Genomic DNA, 25,617 nt, shown 5'->3' on the forward strand with positions numbered 1-25,617 from the left:
GTATCTTACACTAACCTTCTGTGATTGATCAATGATCCAAACTTACTCTGGCAATAACTCTAGGAAATCATTCCTCAGCTGACTCAGAGTTTTTTCACTATAATCGTATTTCTTATCAGCAATTGTTGTGTTACAAAAAAACTCTCCTGTTGGGCACTTTCATTTGCTCTAGATTGCAAAACTTGTGAATTTCTAATGTATGACAATTGAATTATTGAAGAGATTAGTTCTGAAGAGCATGGGTTAGCGAAAAACAACTCAATACTACTACATTTACTCAAAAAGTTGCAGCAAATGTACCTTCCACCCTGAACAATTTAAAAAGCATCCAACCTACAGTCTTTCAGACAGGAAGCAATGGGTAAAAACTAATCAAAGAGAGAAGCAACCTAGAACTAAGGAGAAATTTCCTGACAGTTAGAACAATTAATCAGTGGAACAGCTTGCCTCCAGAAGTTGTAAATGCTCCAACACTGGAAGTCTTTAAAGAAGAGATTGGATAACCATTTGTCTGAAGTGGTGTAGGGTTTCCTGCCTTGGCAGGTGGTTGGACCCTTCAATGTCCCTTCCAGCTCTGTTATTCTGTATTTTCAACTTTGTGCCTTCAGGTTAATTGGGACAACATTATTACTTATTGACTGCCTTGTTCAGTGATAATCTGATGCTACGGTGCTGAAAAGTAATTTATGGCTGATCCTCAAACTTGTCGTTGTCACAGTGTCCACACGGTTGTGTGATTGCGATTCAGGTGTTTGGCAACCAGTACAGGTTTATGACTGTTGCACAGTCCCATAATCACCATTCGTGACTTTCCCAGCCAGCTTCTAATAAGTAAATGGGGGAGGCTAACAGGAAGCCACAGGTTGTGGTCATGCGATATTAAAATATTCAAAACCCACATGGTTTGCTTAATGACTGCGGCAGAACTGACACTGTAAGTCAGGCACAGTCACGTATTTTACTTTACGACAGTGTCACTTAGTGACAGAGTTGCTGATTACAATTATGGTCTGTAAATGAGGATTACCCGTATAATTTTGAAGTCCTTAGAAGCACGCTAGTTGGTTAGTGCTTCATTTTATATTTCAGTCTCAATTTACCTAACAAGTAATAGATCCAAAAATCCTACTCTGAATGCATAGATTAGCATTCTGGGATGTTGGTTTGTTTCTGTGATTAAAAAAAATATCAGAAATGAGCCTTTGAGCTATTCTGAACTACAAAAGTTTACGCCAGGCTGTCCTATCCAACAAATAAAGACACTGTGTAAATGTTATCAATTATTATATCTCATGCTACTGAGGAATACTTTTGCATAATTTCTGGGAACAATTATTTGCTTACACATACACACAAACACTGCTCTGAGAGTCTCACCCTATTCCAGTTCATCATTCAAAGTGATGACACTGATCTCATCTATCTAATGTTTTACTGTTGCTCCTTGGGGGCAGTGAAAAGTCCACTCCAGGCTGATACTAATAAAAACAAAAATAATTTTATTGGGTCAAAAGCAAGTCAGTTTATAACTTTTAGAAAAGAGAGAGGAGGGTTCAAAATGAAAACCTTTCACATTTTCTGCCAGCAGAAAATTACTAAATGCAAATTACTTTTGGTCACTGCATATTAATCTCCACAGAAATAAAGAAATGGGAAAGAAAGAACGCTCCTTAACATAAACACAGAAATTTGACTAATACAATCATAATACAATAGCAGAGTTGAAAGGGACCTTGGAGGTCTTCTAGTTCAACCGCCTGCATAGGAAACCCTATACCAATCATGGCTAACCTTTTTGCCATCGATTGCCAAAAGCGCGGGGAGGCAGGGGGTTGTGCATGCATGCGCCCACATCCATGATTCTATGCGCCCAAATCCTGCGCATGTGCACGCATCCCTCACGCTCCCCCCACTTTTGGCATGCGATGGCACGGTGGACCTGTTTTTTGCTTTCCCCAGGCTCTAGAGCATTTCTAGGAGCCTGGGGAGGGCAAAAATGGCCTCCACCCACCCCCCGAGGCCGGAAACAGCTTGTTTGTTGACTTCCAGTGGGCTCAGAAGGCTAGAAAATCAGCTGGTACACACCGGAGCTCAGCTCGCATGTCCACCGAGATGGCTCCGTGTGCCACCTGTGGCACGCGTGCCATAGGTTCGCCATCACAGCCCTATACCATTTCAGACAAATGGCTATCCAACATCTTTTATTTTATCAATTAAATCAATTGACTTTAATTCTAACCTGTTCTCATATTTCTCTGTCATTTCAGTACTAGTATCAACAACACATATTTTTTTAGTCTTGTTCCACCCACAAATTGGTTAATACTTTCAACTCAGTGATCTTTAGCTTACTCACATACTTGAATGATGCATGTATGAATAAGCTTACAAGAAAACAGGGAAGGAGAAAAAGAACAACATGGGAAGAAAAAGCCGCAAGACATGTTCACTTAGTGCGTTTTTAACAATGAGCCATTGAAGTCATTTGAATGTGTATTTTATTAATGTTATTTCTATCCCCCCTTTACTACTTTTACAAATTATTCAAGGTGGCAAACATGTTCAATACACCTTCTCCTATTGTCCCTATTACAACAACCCTGTGAGGTAGGCTTTCATGGCTAAGACAGGACTAGAATTCCTGGTCTCTCACTTTCTAATCTGGTGCCTTAACCACTATACGAAACTAACTAAGATGTTTTGGAAAAGTTAAAAAAAAGTGATGGTAAGAAACAATGAGGCTATGGTTTTCCCAGTTGCACTGTATGGCTGTGAAAGTTGGACCATAAGAAAGGCTGAGCGCCAAAGAATTGAGGCCTTTGAACTATGGTGCTGGAGAAGACTCCTGCGAGTCCCTTGGACTGCAAGGCAATCAAACTGGTCAGTCCTAGAGATCAACCCTGACTGCTCTTTAGAAGGCCAGATCCTGAAGAGGAAACTCAAATACTTCGGCCACTTAATGAGAAGGAAGGACTCACTGGAGAAGAGCCTCATGCTGCGAAAGATTGAGGGCAAAAGAAGGGGACGACAGAGAAGGAGGTGGCTGGATGGAGTCATCGAAGCAGTAGGCGTGAGCTTAAATGGACTCCAGAGGATGGTGGAGGACAGGAAGGCCTGGAGGAATGTTGTCCATGGGGTCCACATGGGTCTGACACAACTTTGCAACTAACAACAAAAAAGAATTACGGGTGTCTCACTTTCTACCCTGGTGCCTTAACCACTAGATGAATGGCTAAAATGTTTTGCAAAAGTTTTAAAAACAATAATGGTAAGTATCTCCAATATATTTTCGCATTTTGAATACAAGAAACTTTTTCAGCACTGGACCTGACTCTTACAAAGCTACTTTATACCACTGATTTAAACTATGGTGATCTTTTCTGATTAGCACCAACTATATCTATAAAATATTTAGACTGTTTTTCAACAAAACTCAATCCAAATTGGCTTACCAACAAAAAGAGCCATATATAATGATAAATGACGAAACAATTCACTCGTTGCAGGGGAAAAATCAACTAAAACATTTTCAGTCGAAAAGATAAGACTCAATGTCAAATGTAACCGATCTTTAGAAGCTATCCATTACTCCTCTTAGCCATTGTGAAAATTGCATTTTAGCATCAACAAGTCACCCCAGGCATAGGGCAACTATATTTTAATTGCCAATTAGAGGAACAAGGTCTGAGACACTGTATGTATGCTATCCTGTGCTATTGTAATAATACTAAAGAGATGGTGGCTGTAACCTCAGGGCAGCTTATCAAAAATTCATAGAATATAATATGCAGTGACTATAATGAATGTACAGTGGACATAAAATGACTACACCACCGCGTTAAAATGCCAGGTTTTTTAGTTGTAAAAAAAATCAGACCAAGATAAATCACTTCAGAATTTTTTCCACCTTTTGTATAACATATAAGCTATACAATTCAATTGAGAAAACAAAATGAAATCTTTTGGGGGGGGGGGAAATAACAATAAAAATGTGCAATAACGTAGTTGTATAAGCGTGCACACTCTTAAAATAACACGCCGTTGTAGCAACTTTTGATTTAACGACTGCATTCAGTCTTCTGCAGTACAAAACTGGCAGCATGGAACATCTTGCCTTGGGAGTTGCTCATTTTTGATAGAAAAAGGGCTCCAAATTAATCAGACTGAGAGGGCATCTCCTATGCACAGTCCTCTTCAACTCACCCCACAGATTTTCAATTGGATTCAGGTCTTGCTGGGTAATTCCAAAACTTTGATCTTCTTCTGCTGAAGGCATTTTTTTGTTGATTTGGAGGTATGTTTTGGGTTGCTGTCATGTTGAAAGGTGACATTCACCTTCATCTTTGGCATATTAGCGGCTTTGTGCCAAAACTGTCTTATACTTGAAACTGTTCATAATTACTGTTCATTTTGACTAAGCCCCAGTTCCCGCTGAAAAACACACGGGATATGTACATCAAAGGTCTGCACTGTGTGGTGGCACAGTGGTTAGAATGCCCTATTGGAGGCTATCTCTGCCCACTGCCAGGAGTTCAATTCTGACCAGCTCAAGGTTGACTCAACCTTCCATCTTTTCGAGGTTAGTAAATTGAGGGCCCATTTTGTTGGGGGAAATATGCTGACTCTGTAAACCACTCAGAGAGTGCTGTAAAGCACTATTTAGCAGTATATAAATCTAAGTGCTATTGCTATCCTGTGTCTGAGTTTCACAAGGCTTTCACAAGTTCAAGTTTGATCATCTTTCAAAATTTGGCAAGTTCATTTGAACAAACATGCAAGTTCTTTTTTTTTTTATAAAGAATTTTTTTTATTTTCAAAACAAACACAACACATAAAATCTTCTTTTTTTGCATACTGTAGAAAGTGTATCAGTTGGTTACAAAAGGCTTTCGAGCATCTCTTCCACAGTCATCAAGCATAATTCATATTAACTCAAGTATTTTAACTCAAATATTTATACATGTTTCCATCATCATACCTCCATTTTCATTTGACTACAATTGTTTAAACGTCCTTCATCATAAAATATACCAAGATTTAAAACATAGCCTCATACTGGCATTTCATTTACTATTTCTAAAATCCTCCAATGACACTAAATCCTTAAGTCCTATTCTAGTTAAACATTCATAATATTTAATAACAAAATTTTCTAATCCTTCTTTCCAAATCATTATTTGCAATTTACATCCAATTTCCTTATGTTGTACCCATGCCTATATATACCTTATTATCATTATCCCTCCTTTATTTAACTATATCCTGTATCATAACATTTCCCCCCTAATATTAATCTTTATATAAAATCCAAGAGGGTTTCTAATCTTCCTTTCATGGGTACCATTCAATATTCATATCCCATTATTGCTTATCATGACACTACACATTGTATACATTATTATCATTATCAATTATTTGTTTAGTGATAATAGATAGTTAAAGATGCAAGTTCTTATAAGCCTTTACACTAGGTTGGGTTGTGTCCGTGTGTGGAGGGGAAGATCTTTTCCTTCACCCTTCTTCATCTATTTTTCTATGATAATAATGATATTGTCATGAAATTTCATAGACAAGGCAAAAAAAAAAAAACCTGCATGAATGACCACATTACAAAAAATTGCAAATTGTTGGTTACCTAAAATGATATGCAGAATGAAAAAGAAAAGCAAAGTGCTGCATTTTCTCATCTATATGATTAGGAACAGCTGGTTTTCACTTCATGCAGGATGTAATTTAAATTAAGAAACTAAAGATTCTTACTAAATATGAAATTTACATTTACAGAATGGCATTTCAGACATGAAGATAATGGGCATTATATGCATCTTATGCAAAACACCTCTACAGATCTAACCAAGATTCTATATGTAGATGCACTGATTCTTTTGACAATTTAATATAATGTTATAGCATTTATGCATTGAAATTAGTTCTCCAGAGCTGTGAATATAAAATATTACACTAGTATTAATTCTACATATTGCAGACTTCCAAAAATATCAGATAAAAAACTTTTTCAATTATCTACAAAAACTGATAAATAGTAGAAAAACCACTGACAACATATAATCTAAAAGAAAAATGTATATATGTGTTAACTCAAAAGGAACGTTTAACCCGTAGATTTTTAAAGAATAGCCAAATGCTCAGAAATCATTTACTCTTCAGAACCGAGAACGCACAAAAACACCCTATCAAATTTCCAGCTAAACATTACTCTTAATGCCTAAATGCTAGCTTAATAACAAAAGCTTACTAGATACTTTTATTTAAATTTTAAATGTAAATTCCAAGCATTCAGTTCACTTGAGCTAGATATACGCATAAGAAAACAAGAAACAAAATTGTAAATGATTCGCAAGTTCCCTAGTTGAAGTTGACATACTTGCAAATGGTATCCCACCCAGCATGAAGGTTAACCGGTGGCTTATCATGTTTCTCCACATAATAATCCAATTTTTAAAAACCTATTTTGCTCAATTTGCTCTGCATCCAAAAGTATCACAGAGGTCATAAAGCAATTGGAGTTTCTACCTTTAGTTCCCCCAAAACCCATTTTTTTAAAAAAATATGCCTCTTATGTGGCATAATTACATGCAGCACTCAGTTTTATAATGTTGGGAGAAATGTCCTTCTGGGTTCGGCTCCAAGTGGGGAAAAAGACACTGGAGACATGGAGGCTGCTTGGAAAGATGGTTTAATGGTGGACAGGACCACATGGCTTGAGCCCTGAACAGAAAAGGTGATCACATGCTTCAATGTTGGTGGAGAAGAAGAGAAGGGGAGAGAAGGGCTGAAGAAGGGCTTGCAGGGATTTTTATAATCTGTTCTGCCCCACCTATCTGTTTCCTGTTCCTGTGTAAGAAATGTATTCTGATTGGTTGCCAGACTCACATGGGCCCATGCAAGGGCAACCCTCTAGGCTGCTGAGTTTTGAATCCAGGTTTGATTGAGTTTAGATGCCATGTGGTCAGTTGAGTAAAAGGCAATATTATCCTGCCTTCATTGCCATCCCCCCTGGAGCTGAAGGGGAGAACTCTTTATTATGTAAAGTTGACTAGCTTGGCCTTCTTAATGGCCCATTGACCAAGTGGGGATGGGCAGGAAGCTGCAGGAATTTACTCTGTGTTTAAAATGTGTTTCTCCCTTTTTCACATCCAGGAAAATATAATATCCTGCCTTATCAATATTTCCTAGGATATTTCATTTTTCTGGGAGAGGGCTGGGTGATAACTTCCTACAATAATATATATTTCCCGACTTTCCATGAAAATCTCAAATATGGCTAAGAAATAATCTTTAGGAAAAGCTGCTCCATACTCAATGAATTCTAAAGTGTGTCCTGATAAAGATTATCTTCTCCATTGCTCTTAACGTATTAAATATGTTTTTCAAGGATATATATTAGGAATATTAGCATTTAACAAATATAAAACCATATACCTTAAATATTAAAATAGGATAAACATAGGATATCATTTGTCTTTCTACAGGCCAGATACTTTTTAACAGAAACTGTAATATATGTGAAATAAAGAATCTGCAGTCTTAGATAAATAGATAACGATAAGCAGAGTCATTCCCGGGCAAGCAGCAGAAATTACAAAAGCTGTAATGCGTTATATTTTAATGTGTGCCAGTGCACCCACAGAAAAAAATGACAATAAAGGTCATCTATCTATATATCAATCACATATCTATATATCTATATATCTATATAAAGGGACGCGGTGGCTCAGTGGCTAAGATGCTGAGCTTGTTGATCAGAAAGGTCAGCAATTCGAATCTCTAGTGCTGCGTAACGGAGTGAGCTCCTGTTACTTGTCCCAGCTTCTGCCAACCTAGCAGTTCGAAAGCATGTAAAAAATGCAAGTAGAAAAATAGGAACCACCTTTGGTGGGAAGGTAACAGCGTTCTGTGCGCCTTTGGCGTTTAGTCATGCTAGCCACATGACCACAGAGACGTCTTTGGATAGCGCTGGCTCTTCAGCTTTGAAAAGGAGATGAGCACTGCCACTTAGAGTCGGGAATGACTAGCACATATGTGTGAGGGAAACCTTTACCTTTGCCTTATATATCTATATGTATAACAAGAGATACAGCTAAGCTTTCACTCTTTTGATAATACAATCTCAAGGGCATGACAGTGGAGTTAAACTGAACTCAATGGAGACTTATTTAATCTTCATTGCTTTCATGCAAAACAAAAACTTTGAAATATTCAAAATCAAACAATGTGTTCTCTGTTCAGAGAATAATAGTTAGAACATAGCAACTATATCGACCAAGAAGTTGACATATGGCATAAAGGTTGAAGATGATTAAAAGGTTCATGAAATGAGTTTCTTTTATAGTTATTATTTATTTAATGTACAAACAAGAAACTTTCACTATTCCAAACTCTAGCACAATTTCTTACATTGCAGAATTAGACTATCTGTGTATTATACATGTGAAATTTTTATGCTGAATCATATAACATGTAAGTTGATATTTTTAAGATCTATGTGCTATAAAGCTATTAATAACCACCATATTAAGACCTCAGAAACTGGTTTATGAGCTTACAACAATACTGTCTATCATTTAGACACTATTGTAATGATATTGTTTACACAGTGAATTGCTGCATTTATCAATAAGATATTATAATTCGTTATCTTGGAATCATTTACAGTACAATGAAACTTGGCCAAGAATGTTAAGACACATGTAGTTCCATTAAATCAATACCAATATGTCATCGAGATGAAGTGCCACAGGCATTTGAGAATATTGAAAAGATGAAATCAGGGCAAGGCATAAGTGAATTAGGAAATAGCTTTTTTTCCAATTCCTTCCACACTAAAAATATGTTACCATATTTTTCGGAATATAAGACGCACCTTTTTCCCTCAAAAAAGAGGGTGAAAATCTGGCTGCATCTTATACATTGTATACAGCAGTTTTGCCTCCTGAAACCCTGCCTCCTTTGCAAAAATGGCCATGCATAGCCTTTAGGAGGCTTCCAGAGTGCCCCTGGGGGCTGGCGAGGGAAAAATCAGCAAAAAACAGGCTGTTTTTTGCTCGTTTTTGCCTCCCCAGCCCCCAGGAGCACTCTATAAGCCTCCTAAAGGCTATGCATGGCCATTTTTGCAAAGGAGGCAGGGTTTCAGGAGGCCTGTTTTTGCAAAAAAAAATGAATCGTGTTTGCTCATCTTTGCCCCCCCCCCATCCCCCAGGAGCACTCTACAAACGGGGCGTTTTGGGGAGGTCTGCAGAGTGCAAAAACTTTTTTTTTAATCTGCCTCTTCAAAATCTTGGTGCGTCTTATACTCCGGTGCATCTTATACTCCGAAAAATATGATATGTCCCTCAACTTTTAGACTCCATAAGCTAGTTCTCCTTCAAAGAATCAGCCCTTTGAGCAACATTCTCTCAGACAGGTATTGAATGCCCAGCTTTTTCCTCAGTTTCTAGTCTAGAGTGGAGTGTGAGCTCTCTGTGAGAGGTTTGATAAGTTTTTAGTGGATGCTTGTTCCACCAGAATGATCTTTATTTTTCCTTTTCTCTTTGTGCTTGTTATTTGTTACTTGTATTTATAATGTTGCACACCAACCAGAATTGTTAACAAGGTGGGTGGCTTCCCCCCCCTTCCTTTCAATTGTACCCAATTCTCAAAGATTGCCTAAACAAGTCCCTGAAGTTCTCTTGGCAAAGTTTTTCAGGAATTGTTTGCTATTGCCTCCCCCGTAGGGCTGAAAGTGACTAGTCCAAGGTCACTCAGCTGGCTTTGTATCTAAGGCAGGAGTAGAACAGTTTCTAGACCTTGTGTCAAGAAAGGAAATTATATCCCCATAGTATTGAAGGGTTTTTGCAACCAAGCTCATTTAAAAAAAGTTTTATTGATCAATTTTTGTTTCTCTTAGCATCTATCTGGACCAAGCAAAGGTCTTATTCTCACACTCATATCGGAAAGGTTAAGCTCCACCCAAATAAGAATTTTAGACTTCATTCAATTTCCTACTGCCATTTTTTTAGTCCCATAAGGTAAAGGTAAAGATTCGCAAATATGTACTAGTCATTCCCGACTCTAGGAGGTGGTGCTCATCTCCGTTTGAAAGCCGAAGAGCCAGTGCTGTCCAAAGACGTCTCTGTGGTCATGTGGCCGGCATGACAAAACGCTGAAGATGCACGAATGCTGTTACCTTCCCATCAAAGGTGGCTCCTATTTTTCTACTTGCATTTTTACATGCTTTCGAACTGCTAGGTTGGGAGAAGTTGGGACAAATAACGGGAGCTCACTCCATTACATGGCACTAGGGATTCAAACCGCCGAACTGCCAACATTTCTGATTGACAAGCTCAGCGTCTTAGCCACTGAGCCACCATGTCTTAGTCCCATGCCTCCTATCAAATGTCTCTATGAGTTTGGAGTAGACCAGTTCTAGTTGTCCAACTACCGTATCAGCTTAAACTAACTTTTGCCTCTGGATATTTACCGTATGTAACGTTGCGAGGCAATTCCTCTCTCAACAAAACCTCAATTACACGTAAGCTGCATCACTGCAAGTTTACTAACCATATTTTCTGGATATCAGAGAAGACTAATTTGTCTTTCTGAGAACCTGATTATTATGAGTTCTAAAAAGATCACAATGCAATTTCTGTTCATACTAGGGAGTGATCTCGCCTTTCCCCTTACACGCAATTATAAAATTGCAGAGGAACCTTTATTCTGGCTCATTAATTGCCATACCATCAGCATTACTTGAGGGGGAATACTGGGGCACTACCAGGTGTGCCAACGCCCAAGGGCATGAAGCAGGTGAGACTAAAACAATTGGTTATATGTGCCTATAGTCTCCATTCTGTTATAATGTGTATAATGTGCTTATCAGATTAAGGGTGGAGAAGGGCAAAGGAGGCTTGTGTGATTGGCCTATTGGCAGGGAGCCAGGCTCTACAATGCCAGTTTGTGAATGGTAATCCAGTAAGTGCTAGCTGCATTCCCACTTATGTATTAAGTTTTATTTTAACCATATGTTGTATTTTGTTTTCTTGTGGTTCATCACAGTAACACAACTGCAATTTTATCGCTGCAATCATTACCCTACCTGGAATGTTCTGTAAGGTTGTTGTTTTTAAAATGTTGATCTTAAAGAGAAAAATATTTTTTAAATTAAAAATATAATCTAAGAAAAGAAAATGATATCTTATATTTTAAACTTATCGATAGTCACTGGTTCACTGATGAATTCCCTGGTATAATATGAATACAAATTTTGTTGTAAGATGTTTAATAGTTAAAGATGTTCCTATAAAAGTGTGTGTGTGTCTGTCTGTCTGTCTGCGTGTGTGTTTGTGTGTCTGTGGGTGTTTACTATTTCCCAGGGGGCAAAGAGGCAACAAAGTTTGGAAAGTCTAGTAGCAGGAAGAAGGCTAAGACAGGCCCACCCTAGCAATTCACAGAGTATATCTATATCAGTGCTGGCGAACCTTTTCCGCATCGAGTGCCGAAACGGAAGCGTGCTGGAAACCAGAAGAGCAGCCGCCCGGTGCACAACTTCCTGTTTCCAGCGTGTGCATGCGCACCGGCCACCTGGCATTCTTGTTTCTGGTGAGCATCTGCGTGCAATGACCAGTTGGCTGGGGTGCATGTGTGCGTTGGGAAGATGGTGTTCCAGTTTCCAGTGCGTGCGCACCGGCCAGCTGGTCTTTATATGCACATGAGTGCCAGAAACCAGATGACCAGGTGGCCGGTGCGCATGCATACACCAGAAACTGGAAGAGCAGTAACCCAGCATGCGCATGGCTGCTCCTCTTCCAGTTTCCAGTGCTCCCATGCGTGTGAAGACCAGCTTGCCGTCGTGCGGGAACTCGGAAGAGAAACGGGTGACGAGTAGCATGCCCAGAGAAATGGCTCTGCATGCCACTATATAGTTATGCAGCAGATAGTTGTGTTAGCTTAGGAAGATTATGTCTATGAATGAACAACAATAAAGAAACTACTAAGAAGTAACTCTGTATCACATTCTTGTGCCGTGAAAGCATATCACATGGGTCAGCAAGTCATTCCAGTATAGAAAATCTGATGTCCCTTCTTTCAAACACATTAATTGGTGAATCCAATATACCTTAAATACAATTTTTTGATGAATCAACCTTTAATTGCGTTTCTGCCAAAATCATTTAAACATTTTTAAGGATAGGAATCCATCGATGGAACTTTATTGGAGATTCCACGTTTGAAATATTCTATAAATGTCAGCTTTAAAAATATTCTTGACCTTTTGGCAAAGACATATGTTTTTATTCTATTATGGTTAACTCATGTATTTACTGTATTAACATTGCATGATCAAATCTCAAATATCAATTATTTATAAATGATTTTAAAAATGAGCACTTTGGCCTTATATTCTTCTTCTATCTTCCCCTCTTACAGAACTGGCAGTAGAAGTTCGTAAATTATGAGATTATCCGTGTTTAAATTCTCATGACACATTCTTCTTTGAAAGACAGCAGTAAACAGAAAATAGGAAAAGGACTTCATTTTCATGTCTATCATTTTGTGTTAGGTGAAGTACAAATGACAACAATATAGGACCAGGAAAATATATGTCTCTTAATTCTATCTCCTATTAGGAAATTAGACTGTGTATTATCTTTAATCTGTATAGCTTTAAACTTGTTCTATAACAAAGTAGAATTACAAGTTTACCTGCAGTCATGTTGCAAAGCGTGGGAACAGTATGCAAAACAATAAAACGAACCCTTTTTACCTAACAATCTAGTACTACCCAGGCTTAATTTCACCATCAGCTGTTAATATGACAGAGATAAAAGTCACAAGATGTTTAAAAATGTTTTGTAGAGTCTAGAAAGTCAAGGGCACTAACCATGAAAAAACAGCAGTCTTTAGATTTTGATCTTTTCTGTCCAAGTTTTGTTTTGGTTAGAATAATATGCTATCAAGCAAGGGTTTAAAATAAGCATTCCAGAATTAAGAAATTAATTCAGCTCTAATTTGGCTTTAGCACACTGGGCAAAGAGAAAAGTACCCAACATATTACTTTCAATTCAATAACAGCCACAGAGTCCATTCCTTCTTGGAATGGAACAACTCGTCACAGCCAATTTGCCACGCGACAACTCATTGCGGGACAATTCAATTCAATTATTTAAAATAACTTTTAAAATACTTTAATTTTTGTCATTCACATTTCATTTTGTCTCTCCTTTGGCATCCTTTCTTTAATTATTCTATTCCACAATTCCTTTGATATTAGTGTAACTCTTGTCCCATGGCGATGCTTCATCACTGGAGGTTTTAAAGAAGAGACTAGTCAGTCACTTGTCTGTGTGAAAGTGAATTATAGGTGTCCTACTTGAGCAGGGGACTGGAGTAGAAGACCTCCAAGATCCCTTACAGCTCTATTCTGATTGATTAATTGATTGATTGACTTGGCCATGGCGAGTTGTCCCTTGGAGAACTGGCTGCAGCAAGTCAGCCACAACAAATTGGCTGTGTCAACTTGGCTGTGGCCAGTCGTCGTAGATCTTTCCTTTTGGGTGTGTAACATTTGCAATGAACAAAAAAGGGACTATATTCTTTCATCACGATTATGCTTTCTGCATGTTTGATTCTCCTTGTGCCTCCCTGGCAAATATCACAGCTCTGTTTTAATGCCCTCCAGATGTCTAAATTGGAGTTTATGAAAATTATACCCCAATATAGTGTTGGGACTCTAGACTGGGGAAGACTGAAATTATGTTTTTGTCTGAACTGTTCTAGACCAAGAATCCTTACATGATTACATATTTGCTGTGAAACGGTACAAAGAAATTGCTTAGTCTGTTCAAATACTGTTTAATGTCATTGCCATAGTGTCATTCTTGAAATCTAATTCCGCAGTTATTCATAAAATAGTAACTCGGTTTCATTCAATAGATCGGTATCAATGTCTGGAAGAAGACTAAAGTTCAAGGATCAATCATGGCTGTTTTAAGTATCTGATTTTAAAAGGGCATGTTTTAATAGATATATTAATTAATCAACTAATCATCTTTTCATTCAACAATATCACTTGTATACGAAAGTATACACAGATATATATCATCAACCAACACACTTTTAATCAGGGTGGATAAAAATAGGGTTTTTTTAAAAAAAAAAACACCCAGATTTTTAAAATTTAAATCCTTTTTTTTTTATCACATTTATTTTAATAAAATGCTTTGGAGTAAAAATCTATCTAAAGATAGCTTTCTATTTAAGATGTATTAATAATTTAGTTTATTCAGCATGAAATGGAGCTTAGTTATGTAGCATGAGAGGATGTATATTCTGCACTATTGGGACTGTCGGTGAGTCAACAGCAAGTCAGAGGAGGAGCCGCTACGGGACAGAGATGACAGTTGCTCTTCAAAAAGTATAATTTAAATTGAGTTGGTTTAAATCAAATCAATTAATGTCACTATATATTTCTCCATAAATACATTGTACATACATTTCCTTGTTTCACTTCCTTTGGGATGTTGAGTCAGTTGCTGAACTTTCCATTTCTTTACATGCATGATTTGTAGGCAGGTTTGTCTACAATTCTGGACTTTTCTGGGAAAAGGGACAGTCGCTTTAAAGAATCTGGGACAGTTCATGCCCATGTCCTCCAAGCACGCTTTGCAATCAAGTGTTTGCATCAAGGCCTATGACGGATCTACCTACAGCACAGCCCTTGTAAGATATAAAGTTTCCTTTAACTCAGGGAAGCATTCCTAAAATGTTCTTTTTCTAATTATTCTGTTCAGCCAACTCCAATTTAACACAGGTAGTCCTCAACATACAACCACAATTCAGCCCAGTATTTATATTGCTAAGTGAGAAATTTGTTAAGTGAGTTTTGCCCCATTTTACGACTTTTCTTGCCAAGCTTGTTAAGTAAACCACTGCAGTTGTTAAATTAGTAATACACTTGCCAAGTGAATCCGGTTTCCCCATTGGTTTTGCCTTTCAGAAGGTTGCAAAAGGTGAACCCTGGGACACCACAACCATCATAAATGTGAGTCAATTGTCAAGCATCTGAATGTAAATCACATGACCACGGGGATGCTGCAGACAATAAGTGTGAAAAATGGTCATAACTCACTTTTTTCAATGCCATTGTAACTTCAAACCAGTGGTGGGTTCTGGACCCGTTCCAAGGGTACAGTTGGAACGGGCCTGGCTTCGTCCACATGGACACGTGCAAGCTCGCGCATGTGTCTTACCACCTCTGCGACGCTCCAACTGCTCAGCGGAGCATCGCACATACGCTGTACGTGCCGTGCGCATGCGCCAAAGACTTAAAAGACTGGAAAGGAGCTCAGGTAGGTGGACGGGCAGGCCCTCCAGAGCACTGTACCGGAACGGTGTCCGGTGCTCCGGCCAAGCTCCGGTACGCCTGTACCAGGGTGTACCACCTGCAACCCACCACTGCTTCAAATGGTCATTAAGCAAACAGTTGTAAGTCGAGGACAACCTGTAGTTAGAATGCTTCTATCCATGAATGGTAGGCCAGCCCTTTGCCCTCTAGGGCAATAGCTCCCAACCTTTTGGGCACCAAGGACCGGTTCGTGGAGAGGTTTTTCCGCAGATCGGAGGGATCGTGTGTTTCACATGCTGCCTGCATCCTGCAAATGGAGCTTTGTTTGTTTGCGCAGACCAATTTCTGGCATGCCACAGACCGGTGCGGTCCATGCACCAGGGATTGGAGACCCCTGTTCTAGGGTACCAGAGTTCTTCCTATATCTGCAGTTACACGTATTCCTTGCTTACTGATTGACTTGTGCAGTGATCATTTGATATTACAACAAGAAAGGCCCTTGTTGCTCTCTGAGTTTGGTTGTTTTCTTGCAGACATTTCAAAGATGGGTTACTACTGGTTCGCACTGGTTCGGGCGAACCGGTAGTGGAAATTGCGACTGGGTCGCCAAACCGGTAGGGATGGCCAGTTGGCCATGCCCCCGAACCAGTTCCCCGGTCGCCCATGCCGTTGCCATATTATTTACTTCTTTTTTAATGTTTTGTACATGCGCAGAACAATTTTTTGGCAACTGCGTATGTGCGCGCAGCGAACCAACAGTAACGCCAGGAGCAACCACTCCAGAGACATTTCATTACCCAAACTAGATAACATCATCAGTGTTAGTCTGCATTACATAGTTTGCGTAATGAAACATCTGCAAGAAAACCACCAAGCTCAGAGAGCAGCAAGGACCCCTCACTTTAACCTTGAGCTACAAATATTCTCCTTTATCGATGTTACAACAGTTTTTTTTTATTGTAATCAATCCTCGCATTTACAGTTGTCACAGCATGCTAGTCACATTTGTGCACTTCTCAACCAGCTTGTAACAAGCAATGTTAGTGGAGAAGAAAGAAGTAAAATCTTAAATTGCAATCATGTGATTTTTTTTTTTTTTTTTGCTTAGTAATTGCGCTATTTCCTTAATGATCCAAGGGCAAGATACATAGATGGTAAACCCATTACAGACATGTGCTTTTCCTTTTAGCAACAGTGCCATTTAACAACCAAGTTGTTGGTCCCAATTGTGGTCATTTATCAAGGATTATTTGTATACCTTTTTCCCTTTATTCCCATTTGTTAATCTAGTCAAAACAAGGAAAGGAAAAGACAATTAAACTTCAAAAATCCTTGAAACAAATGTAAAGAGGGGGAAATGAACAGAAATTGCAGCAGAGAGTTCCACCCAAGATCATAATTACAGCGCTCTTTTAATATTAAATTACTCTGTCAATTTCTACTGAAAAAAATTACAGTGTTTTTAAATAAATTACGTTGACATTTTCATTCTCTAATATAACTTGGTTTGTTGTGACAAGAGTCTAAATAAGGCTGGGAGAAACCTGGTTTTCTACTTTTATGAATCAATGAAACAGTAACAATAACCTATTATTCTACAATATATATACTTCAATAAACTAATCAGCTGAAAAATGCCCAGCGTGTGTCACATGAGTAGACCCTTCGAAGTGTTTATACTGTAGGCACAAGATAACAAGGGTAAAGGCTGAAGTGGTAGAAAAATTGATTTTAATCAAACACTCATATTTGCTTGCATAACATTAAAAACTAGAGTGGGAGAATCCAAATTACGATTTGTGTCCTAAAGTCAAAAAACTATTAGTAAATGCAATAAAATGCCTTTCTTTGTAAGTTAAAATTCAAGTAGTATTACAAATATGAACTAATTATAGAATAATATGTATTTCTTTTTCTTAAACATTTGTTGCAAGAATTAAACTAGCAACTTTTCACTCATGTGAGTGAAATCCTCATTATTACTGAATGTCTAAATCTTTATTGTGGAATTTACAATATATTGTTGGGTGACTGAAGCCGAAATCCTACACAAAGTTACCAAGATGCAGACAGATATATAATCTTTTATATCTGCTAGAAACTTGTCATAATAAAAAGTAAGTGGAACTTAGGAACTTGTCTGGATGCCAACATCTGCATCTTTACAAAAGGTGATTGAAAAATTACTGAATTATCTGCAGCCCGCTTATAATTGCAATATATAAAAAGCAAAATTAATTTTTAAAACTATGAAGTAGAGGCAGATAAATATCAATTAGGAAAAGAGTGGGAAGCAGGTAAATAATAAATGGAAATTGTATGAATGTTGAGAAATCATGTCATACACAAATGGATGAAAACGTGATTAATGTGATAAGTGGTCAGAAAAATGGGCAGTATAAATATCCCAAAACAAATGAAATATTTGAGCTGAAAAAAACTGAAAACAATTACAATGTTAACAAAAGGCTCTCTTGTTTCATAATGGACACATGATATCAGTTGTAGCTTTTTGGTAATCAAAACTCACAAAAGAGACCTTGTCTTATCATTTTTTTAGTTAGAAAAATGAAATGTTTTGATATGTAGGAGTGTGGCACTAAATATAAAGCTAAGTATTTCATCTTAGAGTTTATTCAACATGCAGATGCACTTCTACTTATTGCCCCTTCCCCGAGATCTCTCTTCATTGGACAAAAGAGAAAGCCATTAATAAAGCATTTCATGGATTCATTGATAAGACTGGCCAGTCATAAAATTCTTCAAATTTTGTTCTGTATTAATAAAGAGTATTATAGTACATAATAAAGAATAAAGTAATAAAAGAATAAAAGAATAAAGAATAATAAACTGTGTTAATAAAGAGCTATCTGGAAGAAATACCAGCAGTACCTCTGTGTCAGTGGTGGGATTCAAATTTTTTTACTACTGGTTCTGTGGGCATGACTTGGTGGGCGTGGCAGGGAAAGGATACTGTAAAATCTCCATTCCCTCCCGATCAGCTGGGACTCGGGAGGCAGAGAATAGATGGGGGCGGGGCCAGTCATAGGTGGTATTTACCAGTTCTCTGAACTACTCAAAATTTCAGCTACTGGTTCTCCAAAACTGGTCAGAACCTACTGAATACCACCTCTGCTTTGAGTATGATTGTAGTTCTATTTGTTTCTCCATATTTGCAAGTATTTAAATGTCAGTAAATATTTTCCCAAAACACTGGCTGTCACACTTGCTACGCTATCTTGGCAGATTGTACATAATGATGAGATAATGTACCAGATATTCCTGTTGAAGAAATTGTGAAAACTCCAGTAAGCCTTTGGCAAATACTCTGCTCACCCAATGTCCAAATAACAGAAATTGACTTGTCTTTGCATAATTAAGAAATTTTAAATTATCACTTGTTTCAGCTAAAGTATTTACCATTTCCTCCCTGCTTAATTAAATATTAATTTCAGGTGCTCTTCTTAGTTACCTTTAGTAAAGAAGTTATTTTGGTATAATAACTGTTAGTTTGAAGTGAAAATAAAAATAATTATAAAGAAGGTTGCAGAGTCCATTTTAAAAAAATATGAATGTTATGCCCCCTTCCCCTTTATGTACATGCAAACCAAGTTTTCATACTAACACAGTCATACATGTGTGATGTGTAAATTCAACGTTGAAACATTTTAGGCAACCCATTGTACTTCCTCATTTGTTCATTATCACCCTTAACACCCTTAAAAATGAAGTTGCAAAGTTTCAAAACTTATTGCAATATAGACCAGAAGCTGTTTTTAAATTTTTATTTATTTACTTCCACATGCAAAGTGTCAGACGCATCTAATGAATTTATTTGGATCATGGTCTAGATATTGCTCCAATTCTAGCAGCAAGAAACAAAAGGTCATTAAAAGTAACTTATGTCATGGACCTAGCAGTTACCCTGTTACAGCCCCATTTTATATTAAGAATGCTGGATTCTGCTGATTAATAATTGCAATATAGGTTTTCATATTTTAAGAACGCTGGATTATTATTTTGGTCCTATTTCTTACAATAGTTATGTGCATCAGAATTAGCCACTGGGGAAAAAAATCTAAGCAAATCATAGATACAACCCCTTTTAAACCAAAAGGCATTGGTTGTTACATCAGCCTTAAAAAAATTATCTGTCTTCTACATGAGATTCCCATTGACATCCCAGTGTTTTGGAAGGCCGTGATGTGGCTGCAATGATTAAAGATCCTTTGTAGTGAGAGGAATGGGGGAGACAAGTAAAAATAAATAAATAAAAGCATAGCAATTGAAGTATCGAAGCGGGCAAGAGACGATGGGTAGAGGATTTCTTTTTCTTTCTGGCTGCTTTGACTTGCCTTTCGCTCGACTCTTTTTTTTTTTTAAAGCATAGCAATTAAAGAATAAAGCAGGCAAGAGAGGATGGAAGGATGATTCCTGCTCACGGTTGATGTCCCTCTCTGCCCCTATCTCTCCCTCTTTATTCTCTTTCTTTTTTGTCTGCTTTTGCTGCTTTATTATATTGCTTTGTCATTTTTTTCCCCCTGGATTTTTATTTTGTGAACCATTAAAGCTGCTGGAAGTCAATGGTACACCAATTTTATTATTATTTATAACATGCATGCTTGATTAGACAAAAAAGCCAAAAAGTCTTCTGGAATGAACAAACTGGCTACACGCTTCAATGAATGCTAGTCATATCAAATGTAAAAGAAATACCCTGCAATATTTCCTATACATGAACACTGATGTACTGTTTCTCACAGCTTCCACACTGGTATAAAAATCTTGAGCTTTGTCAGTGACGATATAATCCTCTTTGGAACATTCCAAATGCAATCACTCTAAGGATAAAAATCTATCATCCCGTATCAAGATCATGTATTTCCTTTAGCATCCTACCTAGTTACAGAGTGAGTAACATCTTTGTGGGCCCTCAGATAAATGCACGTGAGTTCAGTGCCAAGATAAACGTGACACTGTCACATCACTTTGGGAAAAAATAAAGGCTTACAGCATTCTTCGAGTTTCATTTCACAGTTCACTGGGCGTTGCCCTTTCATGCAGAAGAAATGTTGCCAAACTCCTTTGCAATAAAAGCATTATCAAAAGTCAGTAGCGTTATCATGATAATTCGTCAACATTCATCACATCCCACTTTTAGGCAATCCTATGGATGTTTGGAGAGGATACCACAATGAAAATTAAATCTGTGACTTGCAGCAGGATGAGTCTATTGTGGTAACAAAGCCACCCCAACAACTCATTTTAACTCATGTTTTGATTATTATTTCACATGATAAAAATATAGATAGAAGGGTTGTGTCTTGTAAACAAGTTATTACTTCTACTCAGATTACACTAAAACTACAAGTGCTTAAGATGTATGTACTGTAATGCAAAAAAAGAATGAATCAGGCCAGGCAATGCTATCCAAGCATTTGAGAACAACACCGTGGCTATAAAAATGACATGGCACTACAAAAGTCTTGATTAAAAAAAAACATTTGCTGCAATGCCCTGAAAACTTTTAGAAATCAATACATTTATTCTGCTCTCAGTTCATTCACTTGTCCTCCTCAACTAAGATTTTCATATGTAGAATGAAGCAGAATGATATGTTTGGGCTAGATATCCATCCAACCTCAAATCTTGCAAATCTGAAATAAAAAATGGTGTAATACTCAAGGGTGCTTAGATCTAGCGCATGGGGCTGCCCTGGAAACAGCGAAGGATCGGCTCGTGGTGCCTTTCCCAGCAAAAATGTAGCTCGGGAGGGCCACATGCAGCCCTTGCGAGCTCTGTTTTTGCTGGCAGAGGATTGCAGGAGGCCGTCGCACCCGAAAACAGAGCTCGAGAGCCCATTTTCACTGGCAGAGCGCTCAGGCCACCACAGTGGTGATGTCAAGCTGGCCACATCTACCCTGGCCACGCCCACTCCAGCCCCGCTGAGGTCAAACACAACCCTGATGCCTCCCTCAATGAAATTGAGTTTGATTGCGAGCTCCGTTTTTGCTGGCAGAGGATTGCAGGAGGCCGTCGCACCCGAAAACAGAGTTCGGGAGCCCATTTTCACTGGCAGAGCGCTCAGGCCACCACATGAGTGATGTCAAGCTGGCCACATCCACCCTGGCCACGCCCACTCCAGCCACGCTGAGGTCAAACACAACCCTGATGCCTCCCTCAATGAAATTGAGTTTGACACCCCTGGTGTAATACCTCCCTTCAGAAATAAACCACTCAACTTGAATGCATCTGACAACCACCAAGGAAAGGAATAAATCTGAACCTTGTGTCCTATTCCAAACAGGTACCAGTCAATATTATATGCAGATGTAACTGAAGAATCTACAATTAAATATTCCACTGTTTCATTTGTTAAAAATCAAACAATGAATTATTAGCAAAAAAGAGAGATCTGTTTAGTTTTCGGAGCGTAGGTAATTGTTGGCACAAGTCTACTTGATGGGCAAGCTTTACTATAAACACGCCATTAATTTTTAGTGCAGATGAATGATGTTGCAATTTTCCATCATGAATAAAAAATACTCACATGCTCCTCCCTGGTATTTTTGCAACTTCAACTACCAATCCAGTTAAAGCCAATTTACTAGCACAGGCCTGTAAGAACAGTCACATCACTAGAGCTTCAAAGTCCCTTGAATGCAATTCAGTGCAGTGTACAATGTACACTGCACATGATGAGAGCAACATGGAGCAGAACAGTGTTAGAATACCCCTTTGCTTGCATTTCTGCAGACAAGGCCCCAAATTTAAGTTCCTCCCTTTTCCCTAGCAGCACACACCTCCCTGTTGAGCAAACCTAAAGTACCCCTCCCCAAATTCCTTCAGGGACAGCAAATACACTTTCTAACCCCAAATGCACAATAGATAAAGGAAACTAAACACCTTCATAGTAAGGTTACAGACCTGGCTTATAAATATCCAGACAATCACTAACTAGAAGGCAGGAAACACAGATTCCAATTTTCTACAGTCCTCTCCAAAATGTCTGGATTTTTTTTTTAACAGCCTTGATAACCAGCTTCATCTGAATAATAATCTTAATAATTATTTATTGTCAGTGCACCTACAAGGAAAGCCACAATTTGGAGAAATGGGGGCAGCTTTCCTTGAGATACAAGCCCTTCCCTGCAGCATCCTAGTTCTTGGTTGTTGTTGTTGTTTTAATCAAGGGCGCGACTTCAACAACTTTGGATTGAAATGTTTTCAACTCTCCTCAGGTCGTCTTGCAAGATGGTCTCTTCTTCTTCTTACCAATCTTCCCTTGGCAGGCCATTAGGTAAGCCAAGGAGCGTCGCACCAGACAAAGGTAAAACTTCATGGAAACCAGCATGGAAAATTCAACACCTTAAACCAGAGTTCTCCACCTCCCTTGCAAGGCCTGCCTCCCAAAAGCCCACCTTCCACTTCGCCCACCCGGGACCCCAGTTCAGCTTTTACATACATAACATACATGCAAACATACAAATACATACATACAAATGCATACATACAGTAGATCACAGGAGTACACTCCCTCACATTTTGCAAATGTTTAAGTCTATCTTTTCATGTGACAACACTGAAGACATGACACTTGGCTACAATGTAAAGTCGCGAGTATACAGCTTGTATAACAGTGTAAATGGGCTGTCCCCTCAAAATAATGCAACACACAGCCATGAATGTCTAAACTGCTGGCAAGATATACTTGGGATATTTACAAACGGTGAGGGGGTGTATCCACTTCTGTGACATACTCTACATACATACATACATCATACATACATACATCATACATACTACATACACACACACCCCTCTTATTTTTTGCAAACTCCCGCTGCTAAGACCCTTTGCAAGGTAAAAAAAAGCCCGAGAGGACCCGAGCCCTTCCAGCCCCCGCGCGGCTCTCACCTGACGGCGACACGGACGGAGCTCTCGTCTGGGCCGGCCGACATGGTTCAAAAAGGCTGAAGCAAGCAAACGCTCGGAGGGGCATTCAGTCCAAGCAGGCTTTGTGGGGGTGGGTGGGGGGAAAAAAGACCCGTAAATCCAAAGTCTCGTAACGTGCACACAACACACCCGCCCCCCCCCAAAAAAAGACCGCCCCGCGCGCCTCTAAAAACGAGAAGCGCTTTTAAAGGGGGCTGGTTTTTGCTGCTGCAGCGACGGTGGCGCTTCACCTCCTCCTCCTCCTCCTCCCCTGCTGCCACCACCACCACCTTCGGCTCTCTCCAGCCATTTTAGGTGAATGAATAGGTGCAGCGGCGGGGGGGGGGCGCGAGAGCTTCTCGTACTCCGCCCGCTTCGGCGCTTTGCAGCGCTTGGACTAGGAGGCGAGGAGCCGGGATTTCTGCAAAGCCGCCGCCGAGGAGGAGGAGGAGGAGGATGCGCACCGGGGGCGGGAGCAGCCGCAGCGCCAAGGAACTGCGAGCGGCCGGCGGCTCTCGCTCTGCTTCTCTCCAGCAGCCGCAGTGCGAAACGAGGCCCCTCCTCTTGCCGCCTCTGTCTCTTCGCTTTGCGGAGCCCCGGCGAGCTTTGCCATCACCGTCGACGCCGCTTGCTCCTCCTGGCAGGGCGGAGACCCGCGCTGGCCTTTCCGCGCCGGCGCCGCGGGCGGAGTCGCGGCCGAGCTGGCAGGTTCGGCTGGAGCGGCTCTCTTGATTTCGGGGGAGGGGGAGAGGACGGGCGCGCGGTGCGGCCTCCTTCTCTGTGTAGGGAGGTTGCTGTTGATTTCTAACCCTCTGTGTTTTTTTTTCCCCATTGGAGACCACGACCTTATCCTACAGGGTCTTTATTTACTACTGTAGTAGTGGTTGTTGCAACAGGTGGCAGCACCTACCTGAGGTCGGCTTGTCTAGGAAACTAAAACTAAACGGAGCCACAGCTGGCTAAGAGTAAAAGGGGAAAATCACAGGGAGTCAAATAATAGGGTAAAGCCACACTTGGAATACGGCATCCAGTTTTGGTCGCCACGATGTAGAAAAGATGTGGAGACTCTAGAACAGTGGTTCTCACCCTTCCCAATGCCATGACCCTTTAATACAATTCCTCAAGTTGCAGTGACCCCTAACCATAAAATTGGTGTCTCGGTTCCTAAGACCATAGAAAATATGTGTTTTCCTATGGTCTTAGGCGACCTCTGTGAAAGGGTCATTCAACCCCCAAAGGGGTCCCGACCCACAGGTTGAGAACCACTGAGCTAGAAAGAGTGCAGAGAAGAGCAACAAAGATGATTAGGGGACTGGAGACTAAAACCTATGAAGAACGGTTGCAGGAACTGGGTATGTCTAGTTTAATGAAAAGAAGGACTAGGGGAGACATGATAGCAGTCTTCCAATATCTCAGGGGTTGCCACAAAGAAGAGGGAGTCAAACTATTCTCCAAAGCACTTGACTGTAGGACTAGAAGCAATGGGTGGAAACTAATCAAGGAGACGCAACTTAGAACTAAGGGGAAATTTCCTGACAATGAGGACAATCGGTGGAACAACTTGCCTTCAGTGAATGCTCCAACACTGTTTTAAAGAAGATTTGATAACCATTTGTCAGAAGTGGTGTAGAGTTTCCTGCCTAAGCAGGTGGTTGGATTAAAAGACCTCCAAGGTCCCTTCCAACTCTTGTTAGTCTATTCTAATATCCTAGAAGAAATGAACAAATGACTTCACTAATGTTACTAAGGAAGCTGCCTGGGTTCACTGTGAGTAGGATTGGGGATGTATGTCCTTTTACAGGTAGTCCTCAACTTGCAACAGTTCATATGTTCGGAGTTACAATGTATGACCATTTTTCACACTCATGACTGCCTGCAGCGTTCCCCATAGTAATGTGATGCTTGGCAATTGGTTCATACTTATGACGATTGCAGTATCCTAGAGTCATGTAGTCTCCTTTTCAAAGTCAATGGGGAAACCAATTTTACTCATTTAAGAACTGCAACGATTCACTTAACAAATGTGGTGAGAAAAGTTGTTAAATGGGACAAAACTCACAACAAATTTCTCACTTAATATAAATTTTGGGCTCAGTTGTGGTCGTATGTTGAGGACTACCTGTACTTCTCTGTACAGCAGAGAAGTACAGCAAATCAAATATCTGGCTTTTTTATTATTGTATCTTGTTTGTTTTTAAATTGGACTATGTACACAACAGTCCCTCAAGCTTTCATGTATTATGATCTTGTCAATTGCCGCTTCTTCCCAGCATCCAGAGACTCAACTGCCCTAGATTATTTCCTGATTCCAGGCATCAGCTTTAATTGAGCCCTTCACA

The 25,617-nt window shown here is 39.5% G+C and overlaps 1 protein-coding gene across 6 annotated transcripts in view; it reads right to left on the reverse strand.

The window, feature by feature from the left end:
- Positions 1-23,539, reverse strand: part of KIF21A (kinesin family member 21A) — a 98,486-nt gene extending 74,947 nt beyond the window's left edge. For 2 of the 6 annotated variants that reach the window (XM_081957717.1, XM_081957720.1), the window contains exon 1: positions 23,261-23,538. In XM_081957717.1, coding sequence (XP_081813843.1) covers positions 23,261-23,304 — 44 coding nt within the window. In that variant the 5' untranslated portion in view covers positions 23,305-23,538. Of the gene's footprint in view, positions 1-23,260 lie in introns of all 6 variants that reach the window. The other 4 variants (XM_081957721.1, XM_081957718.1, XM_081957716.1 and 1 more) reach the window with 3 other exon arrangements.
- Positions 23,540-25,617: the final 2,078 nt, after the last annotated feature.

Source organism: Natrix helvetica (assembly GCF_964273705.1).
Source record: "Natrix helvetica genome assembly, chromosome: 6".
Lineage (NCBI taxonomy): Eukaryota > Metazoa > Chordata > Lepidosauria > Squamata > Natricidae > Natrix > Natrix helvetica.